Genomic DNA, 25443 nt, shown 5'->3' with positions numbered 1-25443 from the left:
ACTATCTGCTTTATATTCTTTATGTCCCAATTTCCTCATAAGGTTTTTGAGAGAGCTATGTGAATCCAAAGCTCTGGTAATGTTGCCTGGCATGTAGTAAATCACTAGATAAAATAAATTTCTAATAAAAAAAAAGTTAATGTTAAAGCTAGACAGAATCATAGAAGTTATTCTCTTTTATAGATTTGGAATTTTATTTTATTTTATAGATCTGCAAACTGAGGCCCAGAGATATTAGATGTTCTTACCTATGCTCCAACTAGTTGGGAATGGAGCCTAGATGAGAATTTAGGTCTATATGACTCTGTCCAGCTCTTCCTACTACATCATCCACCTGCTGATTCCAAGAAATCCTTGAAAGCAACACAGTATGGATTGCTACTCCAAGGTGCCAAAAGGGTCCCTTGACAAAGACATAAAAGGGTCAGATTCACTATTCCTTTGCCCCAGTGGGACTTAATTCTTAATACACTAAGAACTGACTTTTTTTTTTAACAAAAGGATTTGAAAGTAAGTGAACCCGAGATGACTGTAATAACTGTTCAAGGCCTAGTAGATGGGAGCAGGAAGCCCAAGGGGAGGGAAGGGGGGTGTGGGGTATTTGTGGACAGGGTGGAGCAGTAAAGCTGAGCTCTAAGCTTGTGCATTCTGTTTCCCACATGCCATTTCAGAGAGCCCAGCTGACGAAGAGGAGCAGTGGTCAGATGACTTTGTAAGTACTTGTTCCTGGGACTAGGAGGGTACCATTTCTCCCAAGGCCCCGACATGCTGGTGGTCAAGGGCACATCACAGAGGGGATATGGCTGATCTGGAAGGGCCACCTGTAGACTAGGCAGCAATAACGTCCCAGGGCTGACTTGGGCAAGCACCTCTATGCGCCAAGCTAAGGGCTTTAGACTCATTACCTCGTATAACCCTCACTACAGCCCTGTAAGTAGGCAGTCTTGCCCCATTTTCCCCTGGTCTTCAGAGTACTCCCCAGCACAGCCAAAACAGATGTTAATATGTTGAAATACTTCCAAATCAGTTGGCAAATGCCTCTGCCCTGAATTCCCCCATACTCCGTCACTGCTTGGTCCCTGCTAGGAGGCCTAAACAAACCAACAACTAAAGAGCGAATGCCTCACATATCAGGGGTGTTTCTGGGCCACTCTTGAAGGTCATGGTCAGTATTAGTTGTCACAACTTAAGCATCAGGCCTGCCCGTTTTACAGGTGAAGAAACCACAGCCTGGAGCGTTTAAGTGACGTGCAGTTCCAAAATTCAAACCCAGGCTCTCAGATCTCAGAATCAGGTTTTCAAAACCCAAAGTGCTTACTGTGACCAAGAGCCTGTGAACAGACTCTGGGGGCCACAAATGGAGGGACCTGACCATGATGCCATCGGGAGTGGTATGTCAGAATTAATTGTAAATCTCTTCAAGGTGGCTCTGCAACCAAGTAGCCACTTCTCTTTTGGGCTGGACCTTATAGGGCCAAGACACCCTAAGAATTTTTCTTCACGATGATTATTCTTCACGTATTAAATTCACACAGAATGTCAGTCTGCTCCAATCTGTGCTTTTTATATCTGGAAGGGATCCCAGAGGGCCTCCACACAAACACATACCCCATAAGAAACTGAGGCCAAGGCCATGACAATGACTTCCTGACCGACACTAGTTACTCAGTAGCATAAGAACCCAGGACCTCTGTCCAGTGCCCAGAATTGAGCCTGGGCCCGGCTCCACACTGTGTGCACTACCTGGAGTTTTATTCAGAGTGCGCCCTGGAGCACCACCTGGGGTTTATTCAGAGTATTAGGAAATGGGAGTTCCTCCCTTTTCAACTTTAGAGAAAGGATTTTTAAAAAGAAGGGATGAGGTGGCCTCTCTGTGGGTCACTTAGAGTTCCTCACAGCACTGGTCCCTCAGAAGCACTGCAGCTGCGCCCCCTGCTGGCAGCATGCACTGGGCTGCATATGAAGCAAAGCTTTAAAAAGCAAAGCAGGCAGCCAAAAACACTGAACTCACTGGCTGGATAAAAAAAGCACATAGCTGGGACTTAGAAAACACAAAATCATCCTGGATATGGAAGAATAACTTGTGTCCCAAAGTCAAACAACCAAAGTGAAGATACCAGCTACAATAAGGATTGTATGAACATTTATCTTATTATTTACCTTATTCTAATTAGGTAATCATAATTCTCTTTGTACATAGGATGAAATCAGGCTTGTTGCTAAAGCCTCCAGGTCTGATGAAATCCATCCCCTACAGACCTGCTGGCCTTCCCCACACCCCCTCAGCAGGGCTCTGCTCATCACAGCCCAGGCTCACAGGCCTGCCCTCAGTTCCTATTAAAGACCAAGGTCCCTGGCTCAATGATTTCAGACTCATGGTCCTTGGGCAGGTGATGGAAGAAGGGAAGAGAGAAGCCAAAGAGTGCCCCTATCCTCTTTCACTTGGTCGGCCTCTTCTTGTACTTCAGACTTGGCTTAAGTGTCCCCTTCTCATCAGGAAAGCCTTTCTGGAACCCCCACCCAGGCAGAACCCCTTCTTCCATTGCTCTCTCAGGACCCCAATCATTCCCTTCAGGACAACTATCAGAGGAATACCTATTTTATCTGTCTGATGACCTACTTACTATTTATTATTCATTATTTGTTGTTGGTCTGTCCTGTTAAAATATAATAAGTTCTGCGAGGCCAAGGACTGTGCTGAGAGTCAAGCACTTAATTGCTTAAACGAATGATGGACAATTTGAGGTTTTTGTCTAGTTACATATTCCCTTCTTCAGAGTTTCCATCAGATTGTCCAAAGTATTGCACTTGCTCAAGTACTGAATGAATGAATGAAAACATTTGTTGTCATCATTTAGAATAATTTGGGGGGAAGATTTTTTAAAATTCTCAAAAGTTTGAAAGATTCCCTTTTAATTCTCTTGATGAAAAGGCATTCAACACATTTTATTGTGTGTGGAGTAGGAGGGGCTTATAGTACATCTCCTACAGAAAAGACTTTCCAAATGAAGGGCCAGATCGGCACTTACTGAGCACCCATTCCCTCCTCCTCAGTCCCTTCAGAGGCTGGGGCATGTATTCACTCCATGGATGCTGGGTGTGCACCTGCCCTGTAGCAGGTCCCATGGTGGGTCCTGGATATACAGTTTCAGTCCGGTCCTCATGGGGACACAGCCTGGTAGGCAACCCAGTGCTGGAGGACAGCTTCCAGGAACAGCAGATGTAGTGTCTCTCATCCTTTACCCTCTCTGCCACCTCTGCCAACTCTGCCACCCTGATCCTCTTAGTCAGGTTGCTCTGCCTGAGGGGCTGCCAGGACTCCAGAGTCCTTTCCAGGATGCACACTGATCCCCAGCCTACAGTAACAAAGTCTAGGGAGTCTCATCCCTGCTCCATGAACTGAAACAGAGTGGGATGCCCCAACCATCCCCCAGTCAGGCACATGTGTCTGGGTGCCCGCTGATTCCTTCACTTGCAGGAGTTTCTATTAAACCAACTGCTTCTCAGCACTCGTACTGATGTCTCCCTGGGATGTCACAACAACGGTGACAGGGTCCTTGGCATGGATGAGGAGGGTCTCTGGCTTGGGAAGCCAGGCTCTTGCCCTGTGAAGCCTCTCCCTGGTCCACCCTTTCACTCACACTCCGCTTCCCAGACCCCCTGCCTGGGAATCGTAATTGGCTTCTCCAGAGTACAAATCACAGACTCAAATTAGTCAACTTGTCTATGGCTTGGTTTCCTCAACAGTAAAATGGGATTTTAAAAAACCCACCTCAGAGATCCCATGTGGTGCAGTGGAAACAAATCTGACTAGGAACCATGAGGTTGCGGGATCCATCCCTGGCCTTGCTCAGTGGGTTAATGATCCGGCACTGCTGTGAGCTGTGGTGTAGGCTGCAGACGCAGCTCAGATCCTGCGTTGCTGTGGCTGTGGTGTAGGCTGGCAGCTGTAGCTCCAATTCAACCCCTAGGCTGGGAACCTGCACATGCCTCGGGTGCAGCCCTAAGAAGAAAAAAAAAAAACCCAAAACCATCTCAAATGAGTGTGGTGAGGGGTCAATGAGGTATGCCTTGCATAGAAATATTAGTTGTAATAACAGCTGTTACTACAATATTATTTTATTCAGCTAATTTTATATTCATATTCAGGAAGGATTTTAAGCTCCCATCTTCTATTTCTGACATAGGGGTTTGGGGAAATTTTCTTACCTCCCCTGTCCCTTCCTGCCTCCCCCACTCTAGGAGAAGGACAAGCACCCTCCCTTGGGCTCCTTCCTCCTTTTGGTCTCTCGCCCACTGCCCCTCCAGCCCCCTCAGGAAAAGCTCTCCTTCCAGCCTCCTTTCTCTTTCCTTATCCCACTCTTCACCCTTTTCCTTTCTTCTCCTCTCCCCCATCTCCCTACAGACTGACAAGCAAAGCACAGTGCTCACTCATTGATTCCTTCATTCTCCAAACATCCTGAGCGCCTATCACATGCTGGTCCTGTCCCAGGCCTGGAGGAGGCAGCAATGAAGGAAACACTATCCTCGAATCAATTGCTAGTGAAAGGAGACAGGCCAAAAGGCAGGTGCCTCATAGATTCATTGGTAAATCATATATGGATCCGGCGTCGTGTCAGGCAATGTGTGGGGGCAGTGGGCACAGAGGTTAGAGGACCCCTTAAGTCCTAATTAAATATTTCCTCCACATGAATATATGTATGTGTGCTACACATATAGATTATTTCTGAACAAAATGCACAAGAAGATAGTAACTACCTCTGAGAGAGGAACTGAGCAGCAGGGAAGACTTTCATCTTTGTGAACTGTTTGAACTTTAGGTCAACTTATTTTCAACATGGACTTAAAATTCCTATTTAAAAAAAAACAGAAAGAGAAGGGACTCTGAGTCAGTTTGAAGTCTTAATCCTCGCAGCTTTCCCATTCTGTTTAAAACAAACAAAAAAACCCACATCTCTACAAAGGTGTCCTTATTCCTGAGCATCCCCTGATCGTCTTATTAAACTTACATTTTCCTCAACTATCACCCTTCATGAGTAATAAAACCTATTTGGTTATTCTATTTTATTGGGCCCTTCCTTTGTCTTCTTAAGATATATTTTATCTGACATACAGAGTTCAGCCACCTTTTTTTTTTTTTTTTTCTATTAGGGCTGCACCCATGGCATATGGAGGTTCCCAGGCTAGGGGTTGAATCCGGAGCTGTAGCTGCCGGCCTACACCACAGCTACAGTAACACCAGATCTGAGCCACGTCTGTGATTGACATCACAGCTCACGGCAATTCCGGATCCTTAACCCACTGAGCAAGGCCAGGGATTTGGCAATTCCGGATCCTTAACCCACTGAGCAAGGCCAGGGATTGAACCCGCATCCTTATGGATACTAGTCGGGTTCGTTAACCATTGAGCCATGACAGAAACTCCCAGAGTTCAGCCACTCTCAAAGTTAAATGGTCCACATGTTCCCCAGGATAGTAGTCCATTTTAGAGGCTAAAAAGCCCTGCTTCAGGAGTTTCCATTGTGGCTCAGCAGAAACACATCTGACTAGGAACCATGAGGTTGTGGGTTCAATCCCTGGCCTTGATCAGTGGGTTAAGGATCTGGCATTGCTGTGAGCTGTGGTACAGGTCACAGATGGGGCTCGGATCTGGCATCGTTGTGGCTGTGGCACAGGCCGGCAGCTATAGCTCCAATTTGACCTCTAGCCTGGAACTTCCATATGCCGTGGGTGTGGCCCTAAAAAAAAAAACAAAAAAAAAAGTCCTGCTTCAAACCCATAGCTGTTGCTAACAGCTGCCCAATCCTGGTTAGCCAGCCCCTCCAAACTTTGCTTTCTTGTCCCTCTGTTGAGGGAAGAGCTCTGGCCCCCTAAACACACATTGGGCACTGAATATGGTGTCTGTACTTGCAGGACAGCGATTACGAAAATCCAGACGAGCACTCAGACTCTGAGATGTATGTGCTGCCGGCTGAGGAGGCCGGGGATGACAGCTATGAGCCGCCGCCCGCTGAACAGGAGACACGGACAGTTCACCCGGCCCTGCCCTTCACCAGGGGGGAGTACGTAGGTGAGTCGCCCCCAGAACTTGGGTGCTCGACCTTCAAGGCAGCAGAGAGCAGGGCAGGCTGAGGTTGCAGAATGGCCACCAGCTCCCACTCTCACCAACTCCATGGGGTTCATCTGGTCACTGCAGGTACTGGGCCCCCACTGGAAAGCTCACCCATCTTGGGAGATGGGAAGGGTGTCCTTCCTAAATCAGAGATGCTGAAAACAGGCAAAAGATAAAACAGGCACAGCCTGAGGTGGCTCCCGCCCTACCCTGCCCCAAGTCCTGACAGTCCCAGGAGAAAGGAACCCTGAGATTAGTCCCTGCTTTTCCGACTTCCTGAACACAGGATTCCGGAATTTCTCTCTAGATGTCTGTATAGAATTAGGATGACCTTCAAGGATTCCAGTGTCGGCTAATGACTGTCCTTCCTCCATCCCTACCCCACCCTGACCCCGGAAGGCTGTACAGACTGTAGATTTGTAACAGGGCATGTGGGATGGGAGAGGGGGTAAAGAGCTCTAAGCCTGGAATAGCCTCATTGATGAAATGGACCAGTTTAGCTGTGGCCTCTAAACCTGTGGCTTTCAATGCCCCCAACCCCCAGAAGAAGTCTGTGTTCCATTCTAAGAGGTAACTGAGTTCAGCAAAGGAGAGGAAGGGGTGTGTCCATGATGATCAGCAGTCATACGGAGCATCCCTACATGTAAAGGGTTTGTTTGGTGTCCATTATCCCTATATCCCTGCCGTTAGCTGCCTCCTTACAGGGCACCAGGCACTGCCCCCAGTTTCATGCCACAACTCATAAATTGGACCAGAGCCATGCTAAGCAGCAAGCAAGACAGTCATATCCCCAGGCTTTTTACAGTTTACAACTTAGGGTTTTACAGTCGTGGCCTATTTCACCTTCGCCATAATCATGGAGGAAGAAAGTGAGGCTCAGAGTGTGAACTAATTGGGCCAAGGTTTTATAAGTGGCAGAGCTGAGGTGCAAGCCGGACCTCTCAGCCCGTGCTCGTCTCCACTCTGCTCCACCCACCACCAAGTGTGTGATATCGTTCAATCATTGCAACCACCCTGGGAAGGAAGGGGCTGCGTCAGGCCCATTTTATAGACCAGGAAACTGCCATTCAGAGTGGGTAAGTGGCTCATTCCAGGTCACACTCTTCAAAGCCTGTCATCTGTGTTTTGGTCCTTCTGATAGGCTTAAATCTTTTTTTTTGTCTTTTTTTGGTCTTTTTGCCATTTCTTGGGCCACTCCTGCAGAATGTGCAGGTTCCCAGGCTAGGGGTCGAATCAGAGCTGTAGCCAGCGACCTACGCCAGACCCACAGCAACGTAGGATCTGAGCCGCGTCTGCAGCCTACACCACAGCTCACGTCAATGCCGGAGCCTTAACCTAGTGAGCAAGGCCAGGGATCGAGCCCTCGACCTCATGGTTCCTACTCGGATTCATTAACCACTGAGCCATGACAGGAACTCCAGGCTTAAATCTTATATTAAGAAAGCTCAGTAAACTCCACAAGCTGCCATAAAACTACAAAAATGGACAGGAATAGCAAAGCAGATGCCCTGGTGCCTGATCATATCCACACCACCAGAAAGAGGCTTCCAAGGAGGTACCAAATGTGAAGTTAACCATACACCTTCAGCAAGGCAGAAACGTGGACTGAGGGCTGGAGCACAGCATGACAAGCAGCTGCCATCAAGCTAGGGGCTGGCTGTGGCAGGAGGAAGTAGCATAAAGTCAGTGTAAGTGCCTGTGCTGGTTCCAGGACAGGGAGCCCACCAGGTTATGCCTGTGCTAAGATCTTCCTACAGAATTGAACTGCATAGACCCCTCTTGCCTAAGCTTTCCATGACATTACCTAGGTAAGGTTAGTTCTATTTGTTAGGCAGCAGCTCTGCCAGAACGGAGCTCCTTCTGCCTTTGCTGCTTTCTTTCTTATCCCTACAATCACTCTTGGAGGTGAACAGTACAATCCTCATTTTAAAAATGAGGAATATGAGTCCCAGAGAGGTCATAGAATGAAGAAGCAGTCCAAACGAGTGCAGCTGGTGCGTGGCAGAGCAGGGGACTGAACTCAGGCCCCTTTAGAACCTGGACTCCTTCTCTGATACCTGTTGAGGACAGTCCTGAACCAGGGGAAACTCATGGCTTGTCCATGTTTTGAGGAAATCCTTGAGGGGAGGAATGTGTGAGTTTATCCGGATGAGCAGCTGCAACCCTGAATACATCTTCGAATTTTTAAAACCCAGAATGCCAAGTCCCTCCCCAGAAGTTCTAACTGCATGTCTGGGGTGGGGCCTTGGCATTTTTTAAAGCTCCCGGGTGGTTCCCATGTGTAAGCAGGATGGAGAACCACTGCCCTTATGGCTTTGTGAAGCAAAGTGAACCATGGAGGAGTACCACCCACCTTTGATTCCCCCATTGCCAAGGTCATGGTCTGCTCTGTTAGCAGAGTGCTCAGGCTGCTTGGGCTGATAGCTCTCCTGGGTCTGTGGGTCTCCAAAACTCCCTGGGACAATGATTTTGATGAGAACGATCTTCTGGGTTTTATAATGTAAGGCAATGGGCAGTTGAAATTTTTGCCTAACATAGTTTATTCTTTAAAGGAATGCCTCAATTAATAATTGTTGGTTACATAAATACCAGTGGTTTTATACTTTCTAGATCTCGGTGGCTTCCACCCAGGGAATGATCCAGAACGCTTTCATCTTATGCTTTGTTGTTATTGTTGTTGTTCCTCTCAAGACAATCGATCAAGCCAGAGGCAGTCTCCGCCCTTCAGCAAGACCCTGCCCAGTAAACCTAGCTGGCCTTCAGCAAAAGCGAGGCTGGTCACTCTGCCGGCCGCAGCCACTCTGCCGGCCCCAACCTCTCTGCCAAAACCTCAAGTCCCACCCAAACCCAAAGAGCTCCTGGAGGATGAGGTAAAGTAAATCCGTCTGGAAGGCTGGCTGGACCAAGTGGAAGGCAGGATGCAGGGACCGGATGCGGGGAGGGGCAGGACAGCTTGGCCTCAGGCGTGTCTTCCTTCCTCCAGACCCTGCTCTCAGGGCCAGCACTCCCCACCCTGCCCCCTCACTGCTCCCTGAAAGGATGTTGTCACTAAAAATGGCATATATGGTCTTCTTGTAAACACTTTCATTTGCTAGAGACATATGATATAATATCCATATTGGATCTGTGCCCCCTCTAATTATCCCCTTTCTCTTCCCTCAGTTGCCTATGAATCTCTTTCCTCTCTATCTTTATTCTCCTTTGCTTCTCTCCCTGTCCTGCCTCATTGTCTCTCTCCCCCACCTTCTTTTCTCTCTGATCCTTCGCCCTCCTCCTCTAAGATGCAGAGGGGTGCAGTGGGACATAAAATGGAGACCCCCTGCTTGTAGGGAGACCCTGCACAACCTGAGGAGGAGCTGACCACTCACTTCCCTGCAGCAGCCTTGCTTCTCATTTCCTCTTCCCAGCCCCTGGCATCCAGGGACCACCTCTGCTGATTGTCTGGGACCCAGCTCCAGGTTTATCTCATTACTCTCCCTTCTGTCAGCACCTAGATTTTCATATCTTGTATCCTATGGAATTGTTCCAATTTAAAAACGAACAGGTAAACTCATTCAGACTATCATAGGAAAGGCTGATAAAGCCCGATATGTTATGGCTCCCAGATGTACTTGATAAAGTCAAAGACAAGCTCTCAAGCTTAGCCATTAGAACAACTCTACAAATGCAACAGACTGAGAAAGAAAATAATGTTAAAAGCGACTCTTAACCATCACCAGACATAATCTTATGGCACTTCTCGAAGAAGTAACAAGTTTCTAAATGCCTGTAGATGATAAAACCTATACCCTAATGAACATGTCGTGAAATGACCTTCATTCTCACCTTAGTATAAGCAAAAAAATAAAATAAATAATAAAAATAAAAATAAAATAAAATAAAATAAAATTAGAGGCAGCATGTAGGCTCAAATTCCTGCTCTGACCCCCACTAGCTGTGTGACTTCAGGCAAGTCAGATAACCTCTCTGAGCCTCAGCTTTTCATCTCTTCAGGTTATCTTAAAGATTTAATAAAAGAATATATATACATCACTAAATACAGCATCTCACACATAAAAGGACTCCATGTATCATATATATTGGATTCCTTTCTTTCTACCAATTACAGACTCTTTTTTTTTTTTTTTAATCTTTTTAGGGTTAGGGCCACACCCATGGCATATGGAGGTTCCCAGGCTTGGGGTCCAATCAGAGCTGTAGCTGCCAGCCTACATCACAGCCACAGCAACATGGGATCTGAGCCTCGTCTGCTACCTACACCACAGCTCACGGCAACTCCAGATCCTTAACACACTGAACAAGGCCAGAGATTGAACCCACATTCTCGTGGATTCTAGTTGTGTTCGTTAACTGCGGAGCCGCGACGGGAACTTCCAATTCTAGATTCTTTATAAAATCCACTTTCTTAGTTTTTCCTGAAAACCGAGGGCCTGTCAACACTTGGCCAGCCATGGCCTCAAAGCAGCTGAGCCTCATGGCAACCCTCCAGCTCTGCTGTGAATCCTTGGCCCCTGTTTCCATGTGTCATTGTCGCCTTCGTTCATATAAGACATGCACACACCCTGCCCCTGTAAGCATCTGAGTTATGATGCCCATTCTAGGGATAGTTTAAGTCAGGAAGTCAGCAGACTGAGAACACGTGTGATTTGTCAATCCTTAGTCTGTCAGTCCAAGAGAGACTTCTGCCCTTTGAGGGTGAGAATGGGGTGGCAGGGAGAACCTGAGCATGGGACACGGTAGGGAGTCCTTCTGTTAGGGTCTCACTGTGAATTCTTTCAGTTTGGGGCAAATCCTCAGGAAGATATCAATTCAGACACAGAATACAAATGAAAACTGGGGCTTATGCGAGGCTCTCCATTTCTGTGAATACTGGGGGTGGGCCCCAGTGGGGAGAGGCTGAGTTTTGCTAGCAGCCGCCTTGTGGGAACAGCTCAGCAAGTCTGAACCAGTGGGAAAAGGAGAAGTCTGGAGGAGGTATGTTCTGGAATGGGCAGATGGACAGTCAAGATAAGAAAGAGGTTAAAAAAGAAAAAAGAGGCCAACATTAAGATCTGGCTGAGCCACTAGATAGGAAAAGAAGAAGACAAATATAAGCATAAATAAAAATGTTTAGCTCTGCCATACGGCTACAGGTAAAATATAGGGATAGAGGCTGACCAGAGAGTCGGGGTGGGAGGAAGGAGCATCTGTGCTATAATGAGAGGGGCTAACACTTGACGAGCGCTGTGTATCAGCTGGTGCTCTGAGCACTCTGTATGTATTATCTCCTTAAATCTTCGCAGCAACCCAATGAAGCATGTGCTATTATCATCCCCATTACAGATGAGGACGTGGTACAGATGAGGTGCAAAAGGGGTTGAAAAACTTGTTCAAGATCACAGAGATAAACGAGAGAGCCAGCACTTGCACCGAGATAATGAGATGCTGGAGTCCTCATACTAAACAGCTACTGTATACCAGTAGGGGATACCAGCTCTTCATTCAACACAAATGTGCTAGGGCTTCACTGGTTCCCAAAGCAGACCTCGTACCTATCCTTGCAAGGCATCAGTCTTGTGGTTTCATGTGACCTTGGACAGATGACTCAACGTCTCTAAAATTCCTCAATTGTAAAATGAGGATAAAGTCTGCCCTCTTAGCGCGGCAGGCATCGCGGCAGTCTCATAAAATGAGCATAAGTATGCCTAACTTAATAGGTAGGTAAAATAATATATGCAAAGTTATTAAATGCTCCCTTGAGTTGCATGTATTAAGGAAGAAACTCATGTGGGCATTTAATAGCTCATCTAAATGACCTGATACACAATGGGGTATAGGAAAACGGGAAAGCAAAAATAAGATGAATACTTGGCACTCCTATTTTTCATATCTAAAGTCCAGAGGAAGGCAAACATGTAAATACCTATAGCAGGTATCTCAGTACTGAACACCTAAGCACTGGAGCTGATCTAAGACTATTTTTAAAATAATCACCTATTTACTTTTTAATCATGCCATCGTAAAACCTGAAGGATTTCTAACAGCATATAGGCTGTATTCGTGGAATAATATGCCTGGCTTCAAAAAGAACAATTATTCCTGTAACTACAGCCAGGTTTTTGTGAAGTGAACATGGGATAATGGGGTATATATTAAAACACTGCTGCAATGGGAAGATAAACTCGTTGGATACAAATTATGATGGTTCTGGATCATTTGCTTAGTTTGACAGGCAACAACTTTATCATAATGAACCACAATTGAACTGAATTGTTGGAAATATACATTATCTATTCTTTCTCCTTAAATCCTGTAATGAGGAGAGAGAAGGTAAGGAGAGGGAGAGAACTACAACCAGAATTTGTTGGGAATGGACCAACAAATTCTTTTTACAGCCGCACCTGCAGCATATGGAAGTTCCTAGGCTAGGGGTCAAATTGGAGCTGCAACTGCCAGCCTACCCCACACCCACAGCAACACTGGATCCGAGCTGCATCTGTGACCTATACCACAGCTCATGGCAAAGTCAGATCCTTAACCCACTGAGCGAGGCCAGAGATCGAACCTGCATCCTCATGGAGACTACATCAGGTCCTTAACCTACTGAGTCATAATGGGAACTCCCCAAGTCTTTTTTTTTTTTTTTTCCTATCACTGCTCTTTTGAACTAAAAATTTATCAACTTCAAAAGTATCATTACTTTGAACAGGTCAGATTCTAGACCTTGCAGGACAACCATCTACTGTAATGAAATACTATAGAAAAACAAATGCAAAATGAAGAAATGAGAGGAAGGAATAAATTCTGAGGTCATAGGGTTAGGAAAGTTTTGGTGGGGGCATGGTGCTTCCAAATTCCCTGTATCTGGGTACTATTCCTGCATGCCTATACCAATGTTCTGTGTTCAGCTAGAAGGTACTTGAGGGTTTTGTTGACTACAGGTTTTGAGAGGATGCTCACAACTCCCTGGACACGCAGCCTCTCCTCTCATGGAACTAGCCCCTGGAACGTATCTCTCAGGCTACATGATAAACCAGAGGGGCAGACCCATGGAGCCAAAAGGGTCCTGCAGGGAGGCTGCCACCATTCAACACCAACATTATGCAATACTGCCAGGGCAGCCTCTTCCCAGCCTTACCAAATGGGTAAATTTCAGTTGAACTCAGTAAGGTTTTGACTGCTCAGGAAACACAAGTACAGACAAGGAAGACCCCTTTAGGAGTTCATGGTCTAATACAATGAGGCAAGCAACATAGCAGAGGTGAGAACCAGGTTCCCTGTGTCACAGAGGAGCAAGTGGTCTTCTCTGATTGGCAAAATATGGGAAGCCTTCTAATGATTCAGCAACTTAACCCAGGTCATACAACCAGGAAGGAGCCAAGCAAGGGCTTCCCCCCAAGTCTGTCTGATTCCAAAGCCGCATCTCCTTTGACTGGATGGTCTCTGAATGCAACTGAGAATTGAGATGTTGTGGGAATAGAACCACCTGGTGCCTCTTAGCCAGGTTGGGAGGTGAAGAAAGAGATGAGAAATGGCACTTAAATGAAGAGAGTATAGAAATAAGAGAGAAAGAGAAGAGGGAGGAAGGAAGTTACCAGAATGTAGTGGATTAGAGAACAGGCACTCAAATCTTGAACTTAATCAGCTCTATCACTTTTTACTGTGAACGTTGAGCAAGGTAGTTAACTTCTCTGTGCCTGAATTTCTTCAATTTTCTTTATCTTAAAATGGAGCTGGGGTGGTACCTAAATTATTGGGTTATTACAAGTATTAAGTGAGATTATACATGAAATATTTAGAAGAGCACTTGGCAATTAGTGCTCAGTAAGTGTTTTTCTGTTGTTGTTTGTTTGTTTTGTTTCTCCCGGTACCCATCTTGAAAACCTACCAAAGCAAGTTATAAAAACCACTTTTGAGATCTGGTTACTTTATTTGCCTCTTTTAAAATCACTTCCTCCCTATAGTTGCAGTCAATTGATTATAGACAAAAGTGCCAAGACAATTCAATGGGATAAAAACTGATTTTAAACAAATGGTGATAGGGCAATTGTACATCCACATGAAAAGAATGAAATTGGACCCCTATCTTACACCGTATATAAAAAATTAAATAAAAATGGATCATAGATCTAAGTGTAAGGGCTAAAACTATAAAGTTCTTGGAAGAAAACATATGTATAAATCTTTATGGCCTTGGGAGAGACAATGGTTTCTTAGACACAATACCGAAAGTACAAACAACAAAAGAAAAAACCGATAAGATGGACTTTAAAATGTAAAACTTTGGTGCTACAAATGATAACACAAAGAAAATAAAAGGACAACCAATAGAATGGGAGAAATAATCCGTGCAAAAAGATATATCTAGAACATTTAAAGAACTCTTATAATCCAATAATAAACAAAGACAACAATTAAAGTAGCAAAGGAGTTGAATAGACTTTTCTCCAAAAAAGATATACAGCTAGCCAATAAGCAGACAAAAAGATGCTTAACATTATTAACCATTAGGGAAATGCAAATTGAAATTACAATTAGATATCACTTCACACCTGCAAGGATGCCTATAACCAAAAGACATAATAACAAGTATTGGTAATGTGGGGAAATTGAAACCCTCATACATTACTAGTGGAAATGAAAAATAGTACAGCCACTTTGGAAAACAATTTAGCAGTTCCTTAAACTTTTTTTTTTTTTTTTTGGTCTTTTTGCTATTTTTTTGGGCCGCTCCCGCGGCATATGGAGGTTCCCAGGCTAGGGGTCGAATCGGAGCTGCAGCCACCGGCCTATGCCAGAGCCACAGCAACGCGGGATCCGAGCCGCTTCTGCAACCTACACCACAGCTCATGGCAACGCCAGATCGTTAACCCACTGAGCAAGGGCAGGGACCGAACCCACAACCTCATGGTTCCTAGTCGGATTCGTTAACCACTGCGCCACGATGGGAACTCCAGTTCCTTAAACTATTAAACACAGAGCTACAACATGACCCAGTAATTCCACCAGTAGGTGTATTCCCAAGAAAAACTTGTGTAGATGAACATAGCAACATTATTCATAATAACCAAAAAGTAGAAACAGCCCAAATGTCCATCTACTGATGAATGGATAAATAAAATATGGTATAGTCATACAGTGGACTATGATTTGTCCATAAAAGGAGTGATATATACTACAATGTGGTTGAACCTTGAAATTACTATGCTAAGTGAAAGAAGTCACAGAAGACCACATATTGTAACACTGTATTATTCTATTTTTACACAACGTCCAGAATGGGCAAATCTTACAGACAGAAAGAAGGTTAGCCATTGACTAGGTCAGAGGAGGAGATGGTGAGAGTGGCTGATGGGTGCAGGGTTCCTTTTTGGGGTGATAAATATATTCTAAAGATAGATTTTAGTGATGGTTGCACACTCTGTGAATATGCTACAAATCACCAAGTCACTGTACATAGGGGAATTTAATGGCATATGAATTATATCTCAATAAAGATTTTTAAAATATCACTCCTTCTTATGCAGTTAACTATGAATATACAACATTCTCATTCATTTCTGCATTACTTTTAGGCTGATTATGTGGTCCCTGTGGAAGATGAAGATGAAAACTATATTCATCCCACAGAAGACAGTTCACTCCCATCTGAAAAAGGCAAGAGTTTATAGTTTTAAGCATCTGAAAGTTTCTAGCAGTGAATAGAGGCATACAAGGCTGTTTGGTAGCAAGCACTTAGGGGCTCAGAAATGATGGTGGCCAGGCCTCTCTCCTCTGTAGCCACAGCATTTCCCTTCTTTGGCTGGTCAAGCAGAGAGCACACTGAGCAACCATCTCTGTGTTTTATAGCCTTACCCTTCGTCCTCTATCCCCTTCCATGATTTCATACTCCCTTCTCAAATTATACAAGCACGCAGGTTCTTTTCTTTAGCTCCTCACTTAGAATGGATTTCTCATAAAACCTAATACTCAGTGTCATGAACCACCATGTTGACCTTACAAATACTGCAATAGGAACAATTTCTGCAGAGGACTGAAAAAAAATAAGAGTAAAATAGGCTCTGCAGTCTAATTCTTTAAAATTCGATGCTATCTCATGAGAAACCTTGTAAATTCTTCACAAAATAACAAATATAGTTACAAACAAATTATCTTAAAAAGCCAGTGCCACATACCCTCAGATGAGGCATGGAACAGGATATGATTACTCTGGATATAGTCACTATGGAGAACATAATCCTGTATAAATGCTGCCTCTTCAAGTAACATTACTCATCTGATAAACCTGAGTCCAAGGGAGCAGTACTTAGTTTTTATGTTGCCATCATGGCAACCCTCTCTTGCACTCCCTAAATATCACTACAAGCTTCCAGACCCACCAGAATTCCTGAATGCACCCACAACTATGAAACAATAAATATAAATTAAACACCTCCACCCCCACTCCAAAGAGTCCTACAAAATCCAAGAGAAATGGTATGTGTTTTGTGTGGCAGAGAGGGTGGGACTGATAATTTGGTCCCTTTACTCTTAGTTCAATACACATCCTCTGCTAAAAAACAAACGCTTTTATCTCCTAGATCCCCAGTTCGGCAAATGAAATTCCAAACCAGGATTCACTTTAATCGTTATTATATTCATTCTAAAAATGTTTTTTCTTCTGAGAAGGCTTTTTTTAATGGCTTGCAGGCTTAATAAGTGTATCTCCCATTCTTTGCAAATTCTCTGACCCATTACTTCTACAAATGCATTTTTCCACAACTGTGAATCACCCTCAGTATCATATATATTGTATATACATATATGATACACATATATGTAATTTAAATATATATAAAATTTACATGATTGTGTGTTTCAGCTCCCATGGTGAATAGATCAACCAAGCCAAATAACTCCTCAAAGCCAGCCTCTCTTCCAGGGACAGCTTCAGGTAGAGTATATGATGATTTGGTGGTTTTGTTTTTGTTTTTTTATTGTGAAATGACTACATGGGGCGGAGGTTAACCTATTCTAAATAAGGTAAACAACTTAAAGCAAATATTAAGAAATAATCCCTTTAATTTCCAAATTTCTTAACAAATGGTAACAGAGGCCTTCTCCTCATGCTCACCCACTGTCTAGGGGCACCTGTGTGAGGGGGCCCCCATCCCCATGCCCCTGCGCCTCTATTAGACAAATCCTGGTTTTCATCCTACCTCTCTGGGCATTTTGCTGGCTCCTCCTCCTCCTCCTCTCCCCTGACTGAGGGTGTCTGCATGGTTCAGCCTCAGTCCTCTGCTCTTCTTTCAGAACATTATGGGGGTTAAGAGCTTGGGTTCTGAGCTGGGCAGACCTGGGATGGAAACCCAGTGCTCCCAGTTACCAGCTGTACAACGTGGGTCTGTACTTCACCTCTCCAAGCACATTTCCTCATCTGTAAATAGAGATAATAGCTTGTGCTCGGAAACTGGAGAATTCTGAAACTGGGAATGAGAAATTCTTAATGCAGTGCACAATACGTGGTCAGTAAAGAGTATTACTTTTCACTTCTTTCAAGTTTATCCATTCTGGCTTCACTTCTCTGGTCTTAGCTGATAACTCTCCGGTGTCCAACTTTGAACTGATTTCTTTTCAGAACACCTTGACCTTCCCTCCGCCTCAACTTCAGTGCAACCATCACCGTTACCTTTGGGCATCCCTTTTCCTCTTTTACATGTCAGCCTTCAGGCTACACGTCTCAGAGTGCCTGTGTTCTTTCCCAGTCCTGCTATTGCTTTCCCTGAATTTGCTCTTCCATTTTAGTTGCCCGCACCACAACCAGGCTTTCTGTCCTTTATTCCTTCATACCTTCTGTCTTAGAGAGTCCACTAGCCACACCCTTGCCCTTAGGCTATCTCCTCAGTCACAGAGATGAGCTTCTGATCCCCTCCAAATGTTGCCAGCTGCATCCCATTACAAAGTTAGTTTTTACCATGTCATTCCTACTCAAATCTGGTGAATACTGTGTGGTTCCTAGGTCTTTCCTATAGGGTTTGGCAAACCCAAGACAGAGGCCCACGGTGCTGGGTGGTGCCTGTATCCCACCCTATTACAGCACGGAGAGGTACAGGAGCCTCCTCTGCAGTGTTCCACTCCTTCTCGGCCCCACCCTGAACCCAACACACACACACACACACACACACACACACACACACACACACACACACACACACACTTCCCCTTCTCTCAGACCCGAAGGCTGAACACCAAGATTGGGAGACTGACCTCTGCTTTCAGGGATATGCTCCTTGAGAGAAAATGAAAGAGTATTTTTTTTATTTATTTATTTTATTTTATTTTTTTGTCTTTTGTCTTTTTAGGGCCACACCTGTGGCACATGGAGGCTCCCAGACTAGGGGTCCAATCGGAGCTGTTGCTGCTGGCCTACACCAGAACCACAGCAATGCTAGATCCGAGCTGTGTCTACAACCTGCACCACAGCTCATGGCAACGCTAGATCCTTAACCCACTGAGCAAGGCCAGGGACCCAACCTGCAACCTCATGGTTCCTTGTCAGATTCGTTTCCACTGTGCCATGACGGGAACTCCAAGTATTTTTTAAAACTCTTCTCCCGGGCTCATTTTCTGGGCAATTGCTCACCCTCTTCACAAGTTTTTATCTTATTTTTCCTCCCTTTCAGAACCTGCAGGCTCTTTATACTTAGGGAGTAGAGGTCAGAGCCATCTTATCCAGCTCAACTTAACTTCTAGGAACAAATGTCACCAACCTAAAACGTCATGATGAGGTTGCTCTGGTCCCAAATGAAATGGAGACTCAATACATGGTAACTCAGGAGAAGGGCTGTTACTACTAGAATGGAAACTTTTCATTGAAATGGATAAATGAAAGATTATACCCTCCTTTAGAATAATAGTTTAATGCTCTTTGGTAGTTGCATCTTAAAATGCTCTTCTTGCCTTACATGAACCTCTTCTTCCTAAAATACAGCTAGTACTCCAATCAGCCTATTTTTCATGGGTCCTGCCTTTTGGTATTTGTTTGTGTTCTCACTTTTATGACACCAAATCCTACCCATCCTTCAAGGCCCCCCACTCCCCGCCTGCCAGGAAGCCTCCTACATGCCTCAGAGAGCTCTCCTTTGCCATAAGTGTCACCTACCTATACTCAGCCCATACCTATTCTCTAACTGCTCTGGGTCTCAGTCTACTCTCCCTACGTATGTTGCATGCCCCTTGAAGACACTGCCTTAATATCAATGGCTTGGGAGGCCTTTCCTGACCCCACAGTGGGCTAGATCCCCTTGGTGTACACCCCTATAGTACCCTGCACTCCCCGTTCACCCCCTGATCCTTCCCAAGGTCTCTCTGTCTTTCCTATAAGACTCTCATCTCCATGTCTTGCCCATAGTTGTCTCTTCAGGACCCAGACAGGACCTGGCTCAGAGCAGGTGATGAAATGGTAGATGGGTCAGTTGTTTGAGAAAGCGACTGAGACCCCCAAGTCCAGTGCATTGCAGGCTGTTTAGCAGCATCCCTGGCCTCTGTCCACTAGATGCCAGTAGCACCCCCTTCCCAGGTAGTGATGGGCAAAGATGTCTCTAGTCACTGACTAACGTCCTTGGGGGAGGAGGACAAAATCACTCCCAGTTAAGAAGCACTGGTCTAAACAAACTGAAAGACTGAAGCTTATTGTGATTTACTTCTAAATGAGCATTTAGAAGAAGGTGGTGCAACCTCTGATTTGCAGCTTTTGTCAAAGAGGGTAGACAGGGCATGTATTTCTGAGCTTCCTGTAGGTAAAGAGCATTTTAAAAGTATTCTACCTCCTTATTTCCTAACATAAAGGAGGAGTTTTGGAATTCAAAATTCCCTGCTAATATGTAAGTTGAATGTTACCTATAGCCCCAATTATAGTTGTTAAACTTCTTTATATATTTTGTGAGAGTTCGTGCAATGCATGAGAGTACGGAATGCTTCAGCTAGTATGCAAGCCCCACTAAGATAACAGGGTGTCTATAACAGGTAAAAGAGAATTAAATCCCAAGGACTTCCAAGGCCAACACCGGGATCATTAAGAGTAAGGAAACTTACCAACACTGTATGTAAAACTGAAAAGAGGATGATGCAAAAATATATGCGGTAGAAGGAAAAACTAAGGGTAAATTGTTTTCCTAGTTGAGAAACTTTGGTAAGCACCAGCTTGTGCAAGGGCTGTGCTGTTAAATCAAACATTAACATAATATTTTGCTCAATATAATCAAAACAAAGTTGATTTTTTTTTTATTATGCACATCTCCCTCTGTCGCATTCCAGTTTCTCCCTCCCAAATGCTTCCAACCAAGAATCTGGCTTTCCCAGGAAGCAATGATCCTGGCAGTGAGGAGGATACTAGGTCATCCTACCCTAGTCATGCCGCTGGGTCTGACTTCAGCCAGGATGGCAGAGAAGGGCAGCAGCCTACGAAGAGTCCTTCTCTCTCTTCCTGTGGGAATCCACATAATCTGTTTTGCTAATCTTTCCCCACATAAGAAGGAAGCAGCAAGTGAATCTGATGTGTCAAATCATGCCTCAAAGTAACATGATGACATAATGACTGGGAAGGAAAGTGTCAGCCTGGACTTTCAACTCAAATGGCCTTGTTTGCCAACCTCAGCCCTGCCCTTAACCCCTCTGAGCCTCGGTTTGCTCCCTGTGACGTTATATGTGGTTTAGAGGTAGCACATGTGAAGGACCCTGCACAGTGCCCAGCACCTACAGATGCTACAGTGGTTTGTAGCAAGACGATCAAATGAAAATAGCATTAATTCTCTTTCCTGAGATCCTTTATGAGTTATCATTTATATATCCTAAACCTCCCTCATTCTACATGCAGAATTCAATGTTTTTTGGTAAGTCACTGAACTTACAGAGTTTTGTAACCAGCACTACAATACAGTTTAGAAACTCTCCATGCTCCCCGCCCCCCAACTCCCAAAGAGCTTTTGTGCTCATTTGTGGTCACTGCTGTTCCCACCCTCAGCCCCAGTGCAACACTGAGCTACTTCCTGTTGTTACAGAGAGGCCTTTTCCCAACATTCATATAGATGAAGTCATACAATATGTAGTCTTTTCCATCTGATTGCCTTCACTGAGCACAATGTTTTTGACCCTCAAATACTATCAATGGCTTTCCGACAACATTATTTTATATTTGGCTAGTTCTTTTACATATTCAAAGTTACTCTATTACCCGACCACGACGACTCTGAATTAGGTAACACGGGCAGAAGTGTCCCTGCTTCCCAGAGGGGAAAACTGAGTCCTGGTGGCTTGTAAGAGCCCACGCAGCCAGTTTGGTGGCAGAGAAATGACTAGAACCCTGTCTTCCTGATGCAAGACCAGCACTTGTCCTGAACTCCACCAGCACAGAGGACAGCAGGCGTGCCCCTGCCCTCTCCTCTGACAGCAGAAGTTATTTACGAGGAGGGAAGGGGAAAGGAAGACGTTGGCCAACTGTTTGGAGATATGAAGGAAAGGGAAGCTTAGCAGAGAAAGCAGGCAGTAGATATGACAACAATAACATGCCCAGGCCAAGCAAGCCCTTGGCTTTTAAGGAGAGGAACCCCTGGGAGGAAATTCTAACTTAGAACTTCTTTCTACTTCCTTATTTTTCAGACAAGTTTTTTTTTTTTCTCTTCCCTGAAACGTCACATTAACATCTATGAGTAGCCAAGGGTACTTTCACAGTATTGATCTTAAGTATCCAGAATTTGAAGAACAATATCAACTTGATACCATAGCTAATGAAAGACATCATAGTAACATATTCGGATAGCATTTTGATTTATCGTCACAAGAAATGTTAAAAACTGCAAATTTGTCTCTTTTTCAAAATGCCCTTTTTTTTTTTTTTGCATTTTAGGGCCGCACCTGCGGCACATGGAGGTTTCCGGCCTAGGGGTCCAGTCGGAGCTGCAGCTACTGGCCGCACCACAGTTCACAGCAACGCTGGATCCTTAACCCACTGACCAAAGCCAGGGATAGAACCTGCAACCTCACGGTTCTAGTCGGATTCGTTTCTGCTGCGCCACAACGGGAACGCCCCCCAAATGCTTTTTAAAATCACATCTGGGTCAGGTATCATCTCAGTAGAAGTTACACTGGGGCCAGGGCTCATTCCTTTCTTTACCAGTTGCCATCGCTGAGTGCTTATGGAAGTTAACCCCATGTAAAGACCATTTGTAGACAAAGGGTAGATGGGCTTTGAGTGAGAGCCTGAAGGCCTCTTCCAGTAAAGCCCATGAGAATGAACTTAATGATCTCTGTGTTTGAAACTGTTCAATGCCTTTTCCCCTTTTTTATGTTTGGAATAGGTGGTCCTGTCAGATGAGGTGGTGCGGGGGTGCATGTGTCTTCTCTTGTTATAAATCCTGGGAGGGCGGGGGCCTCTGCCTACTTCTTCAGCTCTTCCACAGCCCCTAACATAGTGACTCCAAGTGCTTTACATATACCAGTTTCTGAGTCATTCTTGGTAATAGCTTATTATCTCAATGCTTACGTCTATGCTTTATCCTGCAAACTAAAACAATACAATCCACTGAGGGCAAGTCCATCAGTATAAATACTCTGTATTTACAGAGTATCCCCTTTATGTCCATTAGGAATTGAGGTTTTCTAAATGCAGTAGGTTCTTAATTAAAATATTTATTCTGTTCAGTTTAATTCAATAGAGAGCTTTGTCTCACTGAGTGGTAATGTCCAGGCAGGTGAGCATCAGCCAGAGGGGAGGCAGCTGGAGACATAAGCGGAAGTGACTTTGCTTCCAACCTCTCCCCCCCAAGGCTTGCTCCCTATCCCAGTAGCACATCTCCGTCTGTCTCTCACCTTCCTCTCTCCTAACCATGGTCTGACTTCTATTTTTAGGTAGGGGAAGGGGAAATAGTGGACAAGTCCCTCAGTCCCTTCTATGACTTCAGAAGATGAGATTTGGGCAGTAGCTTGCCGCTTGTCTCAATCTGTCTATCTGTGCAATAGGCAGAGGCCCTGACAAGTCAGAGGTGAATAAAAAAGGTCCCCCAAATGTGGGGTTAGGTGCATGAGCTGTGTAGGAATGAGCAGTGTCCACAGGTGTGATCAGAAGTGGTGCATCTGTACCTCCCTGTCCCTAGGCACCTCTGGTGTGCACGTTTGTGCAGTGTACATGGCTGCTCCCTCCCACAGGAACACTTGTGGGCTCTCACTCAGACCACAGAATCAAGGGGCTCTGAATTTGTCCTATGGAGAAAAGGAGGAGGTCATTTAGCAATGTTAAGATGGCGTTTCTAATTAACATCGTAATTCTGAGCTTATAAATTGGCATTTTAGATGCACAGTTTCATCACCTTTCCTAAAGGTTTTCCTCAAAAAGCTTCAATGTAACTACCTATTATGCTTAACTGAAAGTAACAAAAAAAGTGTATTTCTGAGCCTGCTAGAAAGGCCAGCTCATCCCCCCCTCCATGGGTTTCATCATCCTTATGACCATCATTCCCGCATTCAGGACTAGAACTGACCTGTGTATATGTCTGTGCAGGTCGAAGCAGTGGGGCCTGGGACTCTAAGTCAACTTCATCACCGGCTGCGCCGTCCCCACTGCCCAGGGCCGGGTGAGTGCCAGTTGCAGAGAAGCAGCTCTGTGATTTGAGTGGCTGGTCTCCATCACTGCTCCATTCCTGTCTGGAATCCACAAAGAATCCTGCCTGAAAATCTGGGGGTGAGAGGGGGGTGTTTTTCAGCTGTTCCCACCCAGAAAAGCACACCTGCTCAAGCTCAGAGGCAGGTGTGCCTAATGTTACAATAGGTGTGTTCCTGAAGGGTATGGAAATGATACCCTACTGCCCTGCTCTTCTCCACACCCATGGCATGCTTCAAGGTGGACTAGGGCTGTCTCTGCTGACATCAAAAACTAGCAGTTTTTCCTCCCATAAACTTTTAGTTAAATCTTAAGCTCATTGACTTGTGTCCCACAAAGAGAGAAGCTCCAGCTTCTGAAGAATTCTGAGACCCATTAGCAGGTTTCAACCCTACTTTCTACTCCTCAGCTTCTTTTCAAGCAGTTAATGATTGATAAACAAATGTACACACTGAGCAGCAGGTATTGGGTGTTCAATCAAAGCCACACTCCCAAGGTTCCTTTCAAAATGAAGGTGAAAGAGTCATTCTTTCTCATTGACCATGGAAAAGCTTTGAAACTGTCGGGTGAGTACTGCAACGTGTTACTATTACAAACAGTGACCCCACACTTTCATATTAGCTCAACAAGTTATCTTATTTTATTTAGTCTTTTTTTTTTTTTTTGTCTTTTCCAGGGCCACCGGGGGCATATGGAGGCTCCCAGGCTAGGGGAGCTATAGCCACTGGCCTACGCCACAGCCACAGCAATGCAGGATCCGAGCCACATCTATGACCTACACCACAGGTCACAGCAGCACCAGATCCTTAACCCACTGAGCGAGGCCAGGGATCAAACCCGCAACCTCATGGCTCCTAGTCAGATTCGTTAACCACTGCACCACGATGGGAACTCCCTCAACAGGTTATTTTAAAGGCACACTTAAATCTGTCCAAAGCTGGCCTGCATGGTTATAGTCTTAATTCTGCCTCTGGGTAAGACAAAGAAATTCTTAATTTCGGGAGTTTATTAGCAAAACTTGGCATATTTCTGTATTGGCTCAGCTTTATCACTTGGAGCAAGTTACTTGGTCTCCTAATCTCTAAAGTGTAATAAAAATACCCATTTTAAAAGGACACTGTGAGGTTTATGCGAAGAGTCTAACCCAGTGCTAAGCATCTTAGAAGCACTTGGGAATTGTTAGTATTCTTTCCCTAATCTTCCAACTCCCAGCCAAAACAAAGCAAGACAAAGAGACAGAGACAGACAATCAGGCGGTATTTAAAATAAACACAGAAGAGAATTATAAAACCTTAGCAATATTAGAGTCCAATCTGTACTGAACTAAGACAAGCCACCAAGTTAGCTCAGGCAAGCACCTTCAGGACCACAGATCACAGTGGCTTTCAAACTTGTATAGGTCGGTCTTGTTTATCTGTTTGGGATGAAATTCTAGGCAGACATCTAGGAGAGAATAGTGACCTGGCATGGGGAGGTCAAACCTCACGTCTTCCCCCTCCCTCCCCAGACAGGAGCCCTTGGGTGCCACTGAGGGAAGAGAGGGTTCTGCATACACACTTTGAAAACACGGATTCTGGTCCTTGTTTCACAGATGAGGAAATTAAAGCTCTGACTGGCCCTCACAGCCGAGAGAAAGAGACCTGAGGTCACAGAGTAATTAGTAACAGAACTGGAACAAGAGCTCAGTTATCCAGACTCCCTGGCAACTGGCACTCCTGTT

The 25443-nt window shown here is 44.9% G+C and overlaps 2 protein-coding genes across 3 annotated transcripts in view; one reads left to right on the top strand and one right to left on the bottom strand.

Annotated features, from left to right (window-relative positions):
- Positions 1-25443, top strand: part of BLNK (B cell linker) — an 85874-nt gene that overhangs the window by 42231 nt on the left and 18200 nt on the right. For both annotated transcript variants that reach the window (XM_047762154.1, XM_047762156.1), the window contains exons 4-9: positions 672-712; positions 5914-6070; positions 8804-8982; positions 15667-15748; positions 16953-17024; positions 23625-23697. In XM_047762154.1, coding sequence (XP_047618110.1) covers positions 672-712; positions 5914-6070; positions 8804-8982; positions 15667-15748; positions 16953-17024; positions 23625-23697 — 604 coding nt within the window. The remainder of the gene's footprint in view (positions 1-671; positions 713-5913; positions 6071-8803; positions 8983-15666; positions 15749-16952; positions 17025-23624; positions 23698-25443) is intronic.
- Positions 23559-25443, bottom strand: part of ZNF518A (zinc finger protein 518A) — a 60796-nt gene continuing 58911 nt past the window's right edge. Inside the window, exon 6 of the transcript XR_007132407.1 lies at positions 23559-23767. The gene's annotated coding sequence lies outside the window, so the exon portion shown is untranslated. The remainder of the gene's footprint in view (positions 23768-25443) is intronic.

Source organism: Phacochoerus africanus, chromosome 15 (genome assembly GCF_016906955.1).
Source record: "Phacochoerus africanus isolate WHEZ1 chromosome 15, ROS_Pafr_v1, whole genome shotgun sequence".
NCBI lineage: Eukaryota > Metazoa > Chordata > Mammalia > Artiodactyla > Suidae > Phacochoerus > Phacochoerus africanus.
This window is presented reverse-complemented; position numbering and strand designations above follow the sequence as displayed.